General features: G+C 55.6%; 2 protein-coding genes across 2 annotated transcripts; both read right to left on the bottom strand.

Annotated features, from left to right (window-relative positions):
- Window positions 1–204: 204 nt before the first annotated feature.
- Fev (FEV transcription factor, ETS family member) lies at window positions 205–4,130 on the bottom strand. The gene is made up of 3 exons (XM_028893034.1): window positions 3,889–4,130; window positions 3,164–3,238; window positions 205–1,336 (listed from the first exon to the last, which is right to left on the bottom strand). Exons 1-3 carry the CDS (start codon window positions 3,938–3,940, stop codon window positions 753–755), a joined length of 711 nt encoding a protein of 236 aa, XP_028748867.1. The 5' UTR covers window positions 3,941–4,130; the 3' UTR covers window positions 205–752.
- Window positions 4,131–8,294: 4,164 nt separating this feature from the next.
- On the bottom strand, window positions 8,295–12,231 carry Cryba2 (crystallin beta A2). Its single transcript, XM_028893106.2, has 5 exons — window positions 11,478–12,231; window positions 11,124–11,288; window positions 10,311–10,452; window positions 8,869–9,011; window positions 8,295–8,500 (listed from the first exon to the last, which is right to left on the bottom strand). Exons 2-5 carry the CDS (start codon window positions 11,282–11,284, stop codon window positions 8,353–8,355), a joined length of 594 nt encoding a protein of 197 aa, XP_028748939.1. The 5' UTR covers window positions 11,285–11,288; window positions 11,478–12,231; the 3' UTR covers window positions 8,295–8,352.
- Between the last annotated feature and the right edge of the window lie 318 nt (window positions 12,232–12,549).

Below are 12,549 nucleotides of genomic sequence, written 5' to 3'. Positions count from 1 at the left end.
GGTATGGGTGAGGGTGAGAGACACACCCTCTCAGAATCCCACCCACCGGCCCCTCCTCACTTGCGGCCACCGGCCACCACCGACACCCAGACCTGCTTGCTCTCACTCTCCGGAGGCCTTTTGCTCTGCCTACGCTGAGCCTTTACCTCCTCGGCCTCCCCAAAAAGGGCCCTGGTGCAGCAAGGAACAGAGAGGAGGCAGTAGGGAGCTTGGGAGCTTTAATGGGGCTGAAAGGGTTAGGTACACGCTGGGTCCTTGAGCCAGAGTGTGGGGATGGGAGAGAGGGAAGTCAGAGTGTTGGGGTGAGGGGTGGGGAACGACAGAGATGTTTATCAAGCCTTCTCGGGTCCTGAGAAGGAGGAGTATGAGAAGCCTCAAGGTACTAGGGTTTGGAGCAGGTCGTGGGAGAGAGAAAAAAAAATGAGGAAAGAAACTAGAAAAACAGGGTCCATAAAGAAGGAGCCAGGGATGCAGGTGAGAAGAGAAAAAGACACCACGAGAGTTCCAGAATCTGGGGACTTGAAAGAGAAAAATCAAAGTGGGGGCACATTCGCCTCTCTTGGGGTGGAAATAATGGGAGGGGCTGGAAGCCTAGTGTTCTAGGAAGACCTCCGAAGCCTCCAATCTTTTCTTCCCTGGGATGGGCGCAACCGCTGCAATGAAATCTGTGATAATGGAACGTCGTCCCAGGATGAGGGTGGGATTGGCCACTGGACGTCTGGGAGAGGCCCTGCCGCCCCGGGCCGCCCCGTCTAGTGATAATGACCCCCCAAGTGCGAGGCGGCGGCCACTGCGCCGAAGGGCCCGGGCGGGGGCTGCAAGCCCGGGGTGGGGTAGAGGGCTGCGGTGGCGGCGGCGGCGGTGGCGTTGGGGCCGGGCCAGTAGGAGAAGCCAGCGGGCGCGACGCCGGCCGAGGCTGCCATGAGGTTGAGTTTGGAGAGGCCGGGGAAGGGCAGCGGGGCCAGGCCGGCCGGGAGCTTGTAGAGGGCTCCGTCCTGGGCGGCGGCGGCGGCTGCAGCGGCGGCGGCCGCGGCGTGGGCGTGCGCGGGCGGCGGCTGGCAAGCCTGCGCCAGGCCCTGGAAGTCAAAGCGGTAGGCGTAGCGCTTGCCGTGCACCTTGCTCATGATGTTTTTGTCGTAGTAGTAGCGCAGCGCGCGGCTTAGCTTGTCGTAGTTCATGTTGGGCTTGCTTTTGCGCTCGCCCCAGCGCCGCGCCACCTCGTCGGGGTCGGTGAGCTTGAACTCGCCATGGCCCCCTTCCCACGCGATGCAGCCGGCGTTTGCGCGGTCTGCCAGCAGCTCCAGGAGAAATTGCCACAGCTGGATCTGCCCGCTGCCTGTGGGGGGTGGGGAGGAGGGGAGCGGTCAGCCACGGACAGGGCAGGTTGGAACTAGGGGGTTGGAAGGGAAACAAGAAAACAACCCAAACCACTGGCAATCCTCCGACTGCACCCCGGTGAGCAGCAGGAGGCTGCTGGTCAACCACTGTAGACCAGCAGAGCACAATGGAAACGTCTTTCATTTCGGAGGAGCTAGGGCACATTGTTTCTGGCTTGGTTGGGTGTGGAGAAGCATTGTCTCCCTCGTGGAGAAGCAATGGTGAATCAAAGCTCTAGGCTTGTCCTGGGTAAGGGCCAGACATCAGCCTCTCATCCTCCTGGGCCAGCCTCCCTTATTTAGGACAGTCTGCACAGCGGTGCAAGACAGCCCGGGGCTGCATGTTGAACCAGGTGAGGGCCTGTCCAGAGATCCAGGCCGAAAGGACATGCATGTAGATAGATGGCGATTCCTGCCCCCATCCGCACGAGCACCAGACAGTCCCTACCACCCAAAGGCATACAGTAAGACAGGCCTGGCTTGAAGAAGCACCATGACAGACAAGAACAGAGGCCCTGTGTACTGAGAAGAGAGACCGATTCTCGGAGGCTTCCCATCCTCACCACCTTCGGGTCACTGACCTCTGTGATGCTGGGGAAGATGTGTGTGTTTGTGTGGGCGGGGTGTTGGTGGGGCTGGTGGGCAACTCCGAGGAAAGAGGTAGGGTTACAAAAGGATTGTGCGAGAATCCTGGATGGTCTTCCTACAGATCTCAGGGTTTCTGGTAGTGACAAGGAGGTTCTCCCCGGATATGCTGGAGGTGAGGTGGTGAGTGACCCAGAACCCACACTCTCCGGCTTTGAAGGCTTAAGGGACAAAAATCTCGGCAAACTGCCCCCATTCCTTTTTAGAAGGAAAACGGGTTTGCCTCAGGTGGAGCCTCGTGAGTCTCACTTCCCTTCCCAGTGCGGCTCGCTCAGAACCCAAAAGCTTCTTTTCTTCCACAGTTTCAAGCCCAGTTCCTCTAAGCCAGATCAGTGAAGATCTGGTTGCTTCTCGGAAGCCAGGGCTTAGTTTTAGAGCAGAAGTATGGGAAGCTTTGTTCTAAAGGGTGCACACAGCACCAAGAGAGAGCAACAGAGATGGCCTCCCCACCCCCCACCCCCTCTTCCCTGCTGGGTGCTACATCCCCTTCCTTCAGAGAAGAAAAGCAGTTGCCAGTCTCCTGTGGCTTCTTGTGAGATTAAGGCACTGGCTGGGACAGGAACTATGTGGGAAAGAGTTGAAATGCCAGCCATCAACAGGGTGATTGACTCACAGGTCAGTTGCCTGCTGCAGTAAACCTAGGTATCAAATGCAACGCCAAGGCTGGCGTGGCTGGCAGAGTCAGAAAGTTTGGCAGGGGTAGCGGGAAGTGCCTGCTAGGGATTTAGGCGTCTGGTAGCCTGGGGTGGCTGGAGAGGCCTCCCCACCCCACCCCATGAAGTGCTATGACTTTGGTCCACAGACAACCGACACAAAAAGGATGCTTATCACCACAGCAGCCTCTTGACAGCTTGGAAAAACCATCCTTGACAGAAAAAAGTCTGGAAGCCAAGGTCCCCTTCGTGTGACCTGTCCGGAAAACCTAGCGAGAGGACCCAGAAAATGCACGGAAGGCCAAATCAATGTCTTCCCAAGGCCTCTGCACAACCTGCCCACGGCCTTATAATTTTCCATAACGTGGGGTGCACACCTCTCTGCCCCTCTGTCTAGTGGCAGGGGTATCCTTCTCATTGGGTTCGTACCCCTGCGCCCATCTACTACCATCGTCTCTCTCCATCAGCCCAGTGTACCATTCGGCTCACCTTTCTGTACCGCGGGGCTCAGCGGCCCCCAGCTCGGGCTCTTCCCTTCCTTAAAAAGACCATCTCCGACGGGATCTGCGGCGCAGAAGAAAACAGTCAAGCAGACCTAGGCGGAAGTTGCGGGTTTGACCGAAAGGGCCCCGGGCTGCAGTGTTCTAGGGGTCCGGGCCACCCAGCTCCTCCTCCCCAAGCTAGGCTGCGACGCCGCGTGCGGCGCAGAGCCCCTCCGTAGCGCCCAAGTCAGGAAACGCGTCCAGGAAAAAGGAAATCCGCTTTCCAAAGGGGCCGGCTGGAGCCTTATAAAACCCAGAGGGGATTGCGCCAGCCGAGTCTGAGCTAGCGGAGCCCCTCGAAAAGAGGAAGAGGGCGCTTGGAGGGCTCGACCGGTGTGAACACTCGGAGGACGAAGGTGAGGACCCTTGAGGGCGCAGGGGCGACGCCCAGCGGATCACAGCTTTCAGGCAAAGCGGGAGCCCGGAGACCATCAACCTCTTAGGATCCCGAATCTGCAAGTCCTATCTAGACCCACACTGAAACCTCAGAGCTCTCTGTCTACCTTGCAGGTTCCCTGAACGCCCCAGATTGCAACCATTAGTCCCTTTCACACACCCACAAAGCTACCCTCTTGGAAGCATTCCCTTCCTTTGGTCCACCGAACTTGCCCCTTGCCTAGACTTCCCGCCCAGGGTCTTGGTGCCTCCAGCCCGCGGCTGGTCCCTGAGTACCTGGCAGGTACATGTTGATCAGCAGGGGCTGGGAGGCGCCGCTCTGTCTCATCGCTGCCGGGGGACTGGGCGGTGGGAGATGGGGGGGCGCTACGGGGGGGCACGTCAGCTTTGCGCTTAGGGTGCCGATCCCCGCCCGAGGCGACCGTGGGTGACGGGGAAGAGTAGACGCCACTGGGTCCGGCAAGGCCTGGCGGGAGCGGGCAGCCAGGGTGTGGCGCGGAGGGAGGGGGTCCTGGAGCGATGCTCCGAGCTACAGGGCCGCTTGCAGCCCTCCGGCCCCGCGCGGGCAGGGGCCGCAATTTCCGTTTTAATTAAAGTGCAGCCGCCTCGGCCCCCCAGACCCCGCCCCCGCCCCTCTTATCTTCCCATCGCAATAAAGTCTCCAACGCCGCCGCAGCGCCTCAGCCAAGCGCACCCGGCAGCCCCCTGCGCCCCGCAGCCCGGGAGACACGCGGGGGATGGGCCCCGGCTCCGCGCTCAGACGGGGGGGGGGGGGCAGGAGCGCGGTTTCTTTTCCGCCTCCCCGACTCTCTGAAAACATCGACCGGGCGGGAATGCTAGCCCCACTTCGGACCTCCGAGGCCACAGCCTCAGGCCCCCTCCCCAGAGCCCTTTTTTCCAACCCTCTCCCTCCCTTCTCTCCCGGCTTACTCTCTGCCCCTTTCCTCCCCCTACCCGGGTCCCCGTCTCCAGGCTGCGTTATCTGCATCTTCACTTTTAAATTTCCGCTTCCCTCCCTCTCGCCTGTCGCTGCGCTCCCGGCCGCGCTGCCGGAGCTCCCTTTATCTTTGCCCACCCCCTTGCCTTCTCCCTCCTTTCTCCTACTCTCAGCTGGTCCCTAGAGACCCGATCTCCTTCTCGGTCTCCCCTATGCTTTCACTGGTTTCCTGGCCCCGGGCCTCAGGCAGGACGCCGGGGCATCTCCCCTGGCAACTTCTGAGTTGGTCGTTTCTCCTCTGCTTCTTCTTAGGTCTCCTTGCTGCCCTGTGCCTGCTACGTTTTTCTCCTCCTTCCTCCCCTCTTCCTCCCTCTTTTTCATCTGTTCAATCCCTGTAAATTGGTTGGACCCTCTTGTCTAACCCGAGACAGAATGAATATAAGCTGCTACCCCCCCCCTTGTAGATTCCTGTTCTTTCCCCCACTTCTCACCAGAACTATTTCTCTCTTCCTACCCTTCCCGACTCTCACAAACACGCCCATGCTGCTCATGACTGGACTACACTGCTGGGTGACAGGGATCATTATAGAGCCGGCACCTGTGCCTTTCCTAGTGCGTGATGTGGCTTCCAAGAAGACCAGGGTGTCTGGGTACCTGTGAGACTTCCCAGCCCTGAAACTGGAGTTGGGACCCTGGGTTAGGAAGGCCTTTTCTGCAACCCTGTGACACTTGGGTATGTGATATTCGACACATATGACGGGGGCGGGGGAGGGGGCTGCTGTCAGACTCGCTGTTCTCTGGGTCATCCTCTCACTTAAACACAGGAGCTAGGAGAGCTGGAAATGGGCAGGGTCCTTGTCCCTAGGGTGCCTGTAGGAGGACTGTGCAAAAATCCCGCTCGGGTTCTGCAGGGGCCCTGGCCACCCTCACTTGCTCTAAGTCACAGGAGAGCTCATCTTGGCTAGTCGAAGGTGCAAAGGTGAAGAGGATTGCGGGAGGCAGTCAACAGAATCCTCTCCAGACCGGGATGGCGACTTCAGGATGCAGACACGGAATCTAGTGGGACCAAATGCAGAGGCTGGGGTGTGTGGGGGAACAAGCTTGGGACACCACAGGAAAGGGCCTCAGGGTGCTGCAGCTCAGTCCTCCTCCTGCACCCTCTTCTGGCTCCTTCCCACCACTACTGACAGCGGGCAACAGCAAGAAGGTAAAACCAGGAAGAGCTGGGAGGCTTGGAGGTTCATCCACTTACTATTCTCAGCAGGAGGCTGAGGCAGAAGGGAGGAGAGGTGTGTGTGTGTGTGTGTGTGTGTGTGTGTGTGTGTGTGTGTGTGTCTTACCCAAACACACTAGCTATATGCTGGGCAAGTATGAACAGCTCAGGCTTTGTGCTCAGCCGAACAGAGAACTCAGGTGCTGACGAAATGAGGCACTGGTATAAAAAAAAAATGTGTGTGTGTGTGTGTGTGTGTGTGTGTGTGTGTGTGTAAAAGTCTCCCCACCCCACTTTCTCCAGTTCCTCCTGATGACACATATTAGCGGTCAATGACAGCTTCTCTTCCATTGTCTCCCTGCTAAGCTGTCATGGCTCCTCCTGAGTCTACAGACCACCAACCAGCCTGTCCAGAATGGGAGAACCAGAGATTAAAACTCTCAGATATGATTCCTTCAACCTCTCCTTAAAAGCTGCCAGGGGGCCGGGCGGTGGTGGTGCACGCCTTTAATCCCAGCACTCGGGAGGCAGAGCCAGGTGGATCTCTGTGAGTTTGAGGCCAGCCTGGGCTACAGAGCAAGATCCAGGACAGGAACCAAAACTACACAGAGAAACCCTGTCTCAAAAACCAAAAAAAAAAAAAAAAAAAAAAAAAAAAAAGCTGCCAGGGGATGATAGATGTGGGTAGCAGAATGTGACTCCTGGATCCAAGAAAACCTAAAAACATCCATGCTGGCAAAAGCTGGGTCAAACAAACCTAAGACCCTCAGCAAACTATCCAGGGTCCCTCTGCTAGGTCCTAGAGGTATCTTCTTGATGCTTTCCAAGTGACCACAGATGCTCTTAGCAGGAGGATCACTCATCCAAGAGAAGGTACCAGGGTTCTCTCTCTCTCTCTCTCTCTCTCTCTCTCTCTCTCTCTCTCTCTCTCTCTCTCATTACCTATTTCTGACAACAGGTAAGGAGATGGGCTCTAAAGCCAAGATGGCCAGAGTTCTGGAATCTTGTCTATTTTCTACTTGTGTGACATTGCGGAAGTTAAATTTCATTTGAATTGTGCTTAGACTCATTGTCATAAAATTGAAAATTTACACATCTGCATGGTGTGAGCTTTTCATAAGATAGCACATGGTAAGTGCTTAAGGACCAAGTTGTATGCATTTAGCTTTGTTAATACTACCAACCTGCAAGAGATGACCAGTCAGGAACCCCACATATATTTCAGGCTTTATTGAAACCTGAGGGGTTTTAGCTCAATTTACCCTTAATTGAACCTGGACTTGGCATGGGGGCCCTGTTTTCAAACCCTGGCTTAGTCACTGATTGGGCAGGTAACCTCTGTAAGCCCCAATTTCTTTGTTACTGAGAGAGATGAAGAGTGTAGGGTATTTGGAGGATCAGATGCAACAGGAGCCATGAACTCTAGAGCCCATTCAGAATTCATAGTATTGAGAACTCTGATCCTTGGTTTCAAGACCTGTGACAGGGCAGGTGGAGGGTCCTACATCTACTGTCCCAATGCTTTTCCACAACCTTCCACATGCCCTTAGGGTGTTCTTATTAAATCCTCACAACAACCCCTAGACACACATGAGGCATGGATCAGAAGCTTCAGTTTACAGGCAGATGAAGTTTAATGTCACAGGAGGTGCAAATGATTGCTGTTAGAGTCTTGGGTCTGGGCTCGGAAGGATAAAGCCTCACCTGTAGAAGGACACAGTGGACAGTGGAACCTCCCATTAATGCTTCTCCTGGGATCAAAAGGAAGGGGACTATTGCAAGACACTGGCAGGTTTCCCTGGCTGCCTGGAAGCCAGGGTGAAGACACAGGCTGAAGATGGCCCCGGGTGGAGGTGCGGAACCAAGAAGAGCTTTTGCATATGGCCCATAATACTGTGTCCTGCAGCGTGCTTCCTGACCCAGGGAGTGTGTAGTGGTTGAAATTCAGCTGTGGATCCTACTTCAGGGTAGGATTGTTGATCCATCTAGAGAATGGCAAAGGTGCCACCTGGACTTTCAATACTTTGACCTATGAGGATGGGCTTTTCCCAAGGCTAGATCTGGAACTGGCTGCATCTTGTTGGATCCCACAGCTCTTGCTGGCTGTTCCTTTTTGGCTCCCGAGAGCATACCCATGCTCATCCAAGTTAGGTCATGCTTGATAGGTAAAGGTTCTGGGGCCTTATTGGAAGGAAGAAACAATCCACAGAAAGATAAGAATGAAGATGGAGGCACACACCTTTAATCCCAGCACTCAAGAGGCAGAGGCAGGCGGGTCTCTGTGAGTTCGAGGCCAGCCTGGTCTACAGAGCCAGATCCAGGACAGCCAAGGCTGTTACACAGAGAAACCCTGTCTCAAAAAACAAACAAACAAACAAACAAAACCCCAAAAGAAGAATGCACAAATGCATAAAGCTCTAGGTTCCATCACACACACACACACACACACACACACACACACACACACACACACACACACACACACACGAGGGAGTCCAAGACACCAAGAAAAGAGACAAGGGGGGGGGCAGATAGAGTCAAGAGCTTTTATTGAGAATCTTAGGGGTGATGATGACTGGGAATGCGAAGCCTAGTGCTGGACTCTTCGAATGGACTGCAGCTGTCCAGTATGAGCCTGTGTGCCAAAGTCACTGTAGGTACGGAACTCCCCACTGTGCCGGTCCCGCTCTAAAATGTACTGGTAGCCTCGGTAGCCAGGGTACTGGTAGGCCACCCACCTAGGATAGCGAAGAAAACCGTAGTGGGAGGACACTGCATCACTCCCACCTTGTGGTCCCCTCAATAGTCCCCTGTCCCAGCTACCAGCAGCCAGCTCTGAAACCATTGGTCCAGCTCTGCCTTTTGCTCTGGGCCTTCTTGTGATCTGTCTCCGTCTCCCCCATCCACCTAAGTTTTCACACACACCCCCACATTCCCACATACTCCCGTGGCTCCTGGTCTGTGTTTCCTCTTCCTACTCTTTCCATCCTCTTATTCCTCTCATCTCTGTTCACCTCTAGCACCCTCCACCATCCCCTCATCTTTTCTTTTGTTTTCATGAACTTCCCACTCTCCCCATCTCCCCTGGTCCAGCCCCAGGACTCACGCTCCAGAGCTGACTTTGAGGGAACCCACGTCTTTGCTGGTCCAGCCCATGGAAGGCAGCGATGGGTAGTCATCACTGAGTTCAAACTTGCAGCCTTGGAAGTTTTCCCCCTCAAACAGTGTCACACGGCTGTCGCCGTGGTTCTGAGGCACAGAAACAGGAAGTGGGAGTTACAGAGATGTCAGGCCCCCCAAAGGGGTGTTCATGGATATAACCTTAACCCTAGTCACCCAGCTCCTGCTCAGTACATATCATGCAGCCTCTTAGGCATTTCAGGAAAGTTTACCTCATCAGCTCCTAGTAAGTCTGGCCAGCTGGGATGCTCAGAGGCTCCATCTGGGCCCTGCCAAGACTTTGAGTTGTTTGCAAAAACTAGGCAATTCCCAGGGATTCTTTGAGCTCAATGCTGAAGGGACAGAACCTTTTTGTTATCGTCATCTCTTTGTTTTATTTGTGATTAATGGAGATCAAACCCAGCTGAGAATGCTAGGTTAGCCTTCAGTTTGTGATGCTACTGTCTTAGCCTCCAAAGAAGCTGGAATTATAGGCATGTACCACTCTCGCCCTGGGCCTACTTTTTAGGAGGAAACCACAGTCTCTGAGACAAAAGTCTGGCCCCTTAACCAAGATATTTCTTTAAGAGTCTCATTGACCACCCAACTCCTTGCTCAACTTCCCATCACTGCCCCTCTCAGATTGGGACCCAGCTAAGGGATACTGGATGGAACAGTCAGAACAGACAGGTGGGCATGGTGGTGTTGGCTGCACTTGGCCTCCCTAGCACAAGGGTCTTCCTCCTGCAGGGTTATGGTCCCTCACAGCCTCTGGGAACAGATGAATTGGACTGGACTGGGTCCACTAACCTTTACCACCAAACCCAGGGCTCACCAGTATCTAAGTGAGCATGGATGAAGAGTGAGGACCTCCTCTCTGGGACATTTGCCTCATTATTTTACACACACACACACACACACACACACACACACACACACACACACATCTCCAACACTCAAAGACACGCTGACACTGACCCTGTTCTCAGCCTAGTGTCATCTGTATTAACACATTTGACCCTGTTAAGTCACATTGTGTCTCGTTTCTAAGATTGTGTATGGGGCTAACAGCAGCCACCTCAGTTTCCGGGGACTGCGTGATTGATAAAGGTTCCTCACACCTATGGTGGACTGAGACTAGGACCGGGCATGCTCAGAACTGACTGTCTTTGATGCTGTCCGTGGTGCTGATCCAGGACTGTGTCCAGAGCCCCCATTTTCAGGCGTTTTTGGTTCTGGGGTAATGCCACGACCACCGACCACCGCCCCTCCCCGCCAGGAGTTTGTTCGCATATCCTGTTCAGGGGCAGTAGATTTTCCAAGGCACCACGCTTTTGCTGGGGCCTGGAGCTAGGCGACGGGAAAGGAGGGGAAGTGGGCCGTGCTCACCGCACAGAGCACTGGCCTGAAGGACAGCAATTGGTTGCTGTGGTGGCTGCTACTGCCGCTCCAGGCACTCCAACAGGGATAGTCTCCCTTCTCTAGAATGAACTGCTGTCCCTGGAAATCGGGGTACTCGAAGGCCACCCATCTGAAAAAGGAGAAGGGGAGCTGGGAGGCATCTGTCCGATCTCTCTCACCATCGTTATCACCTTCTTTGCTGTTATTAAAAAAAAAAAAAAAAAAGACCCAGGGACCCAAACTCTTTCTCCAACTCTAGATCATTCCCCAGACACACCCAGTCCCTCTGGAGAATGAAAACCCCAAACCCAGTGCTTTCGGGGCTTGGAAAGGCCTAGGCCTCCCATTCATGACCTACAGGTTAGAAGGAATGCTTCGGTTTACAAACACCACCAGATCAAGGACTGTCTTCAGGGATTTATGTGCCTTCGGAGGGATGCATCCAGCCCTCCGGCCTGCAAAGAAACCTCAGCTCTCTCCAAGACCCCAAGCTGGCTTCTAGGCTATTAAGATGGGGCCGGCAGGAAGGATCTGTCTCCACAAAGCCACCTGTCTCCACAAAGACTTCTCACAAAGAAACCTGTTAGGGTTTCAGGGCGCCCCGTAGATTGTGTCTCGCCTTTGTCTTGGGGAGGGTTGGGAGTTTTGGAGAGGACCAAGGTTTCTCTGGTTGATGAATCTGTCTAGGGGCATCCTGGAGTGCAGGCTGGAGTCCCAGGCTCTGACTTTGGCTGGGGTGGAAATGAGAGAAGCTGGACACCCCCCCTGAATTAGTTCAGCCGCCGCGGCAGGATCACTCACGCGCCGTTTTCCACCTTGACCGAGCGCACCCTGCGCAGGGCTCCTCGCTCGCAGACGTTCGCACAGTCGCTCAGCAGTCGGCAGCGACGACCCTGGAAGTCCTCCTCATCCCAGAGTGTGAGGCAGGCGGGCGCCGGGCCCGGCGCGGGGGCGCTGCTCATGCCGCTGCGGTTTAGGTAGGGCGGGATCACTGACTAAGCTCCCAGGAGCCCCTCTATTTAGCCTAAGCCTGCCCGTTCCCGGTAGGGTGTACCGGACCCTGGGGCTGGATCCGGCCTGGGTCTAGATACAGACAGCCGGAGGCAGGGGCTTTCCCTCGTTTCTCCCTCCCTTTCTCCAGCCCCAGGTACTCACGGGATGGGGGAGCAACGCACGCCCGGAGAATGGACAGGCTGCGCGCGAGTCTGGTGCGCACCGCTTTATACCCGCGTCTGGCTGCCTCTCCCTGTGGGATCCGGGCGCGGTGGGCCAGCTGAGTCAGCTGGCAGGCTTTGGTCAGCCCTGGTCTGCATAGGCAGCGGAGCCACCGATCTGGTCCCAGCCCGCCCGGGGTGACAACGGAAAATGCTGAGGCGCACATCGCGCGTCCGCAGGAGCCCAGGCTGACTCTGCGCTTTCTTTCAGTGGAGGCTTAAGCCTGGCAGAGACTCCCAGCCTAGGGGCAGAACATGCACACCCTGGCACAGACTCTCAGGCGTGAAGGGTAAGCCCGAGACTTAGCCTTTTCCTAAGCCTGACCCAGCACGGTTCTTCCCAATGCTGCAACTCCCTAGGTGAAGGTCGTCGCTAGGACGGAGGAAGAGAAGACCCTTCTCTAACGACCCTACATCAAGCCCCCAGGCCTCGTTAAGCTGGAAGATCTGTCCATCACTGCCCTTTCTTCCCGAGCTGGCCTTCCCAACCAGACTTCTCCCGCCCCGAGGTCCAGACCAGGCCTCGCCGCCAGGCGGCACTAAACACAAAAAAAGCATCCGGGAGCGCATATGTTTGCCTGGATTTTAGGACTACTGGTGCCAAGAGGAGGATTGACTGTCCTAGGTCGAAAGAGCATCTCAACCTTCCCCACCACCCGCTAGAGAGCCGAGGCCGCTCGAGCCCCAAAATGCAGGGCTCCTGACATAGGCGGCGGCCGTGGTGGGGGGCGGGGGGCGCTGGGGGGCAATAAAGGCTTAGAGCTCCAGGAAGGCAGGTACAGGTTCGCCTCGCCGTTAGCTGTCAACTAGACAGCTTCTTGCAGGTCTGTAATGCAAGTGCTCTTTAATGGTGAGAGGCTACCCGAGCAGGAGAGGTGGGGGATGGAGGGAACTATTTTGCTACTCCTGCTTGCCAAGCGCCTCCCTTAGAAACTCAACAGCGGCCTGGTGGGTTCAGTTTGCACACAAATGTGGAAATTGAAACTCAACCTGGTTTGGGGCTCTGCACAAAC

The sequence above is a fragment of the Peromyscus leucopus genome, chromosome 13 (genome assembly GCF_004664715.2).
Source record: "Peromyscus leucopus breed LL Stock chromosome 13, UCI_PerLeu_2.1, whole genome shotgun sequence".
NCBI classification, from domain to species: Eukaryota; Metazoa; Chordata; class Mammalia; order Rodentia; family Cricetidae; genus Peromyscus; species Peromyscus leucopus.
Note: the sequence above shows the minus strand (reverse complement) of the source record. Positions and strands in the feature narration are given on the sequence as shown.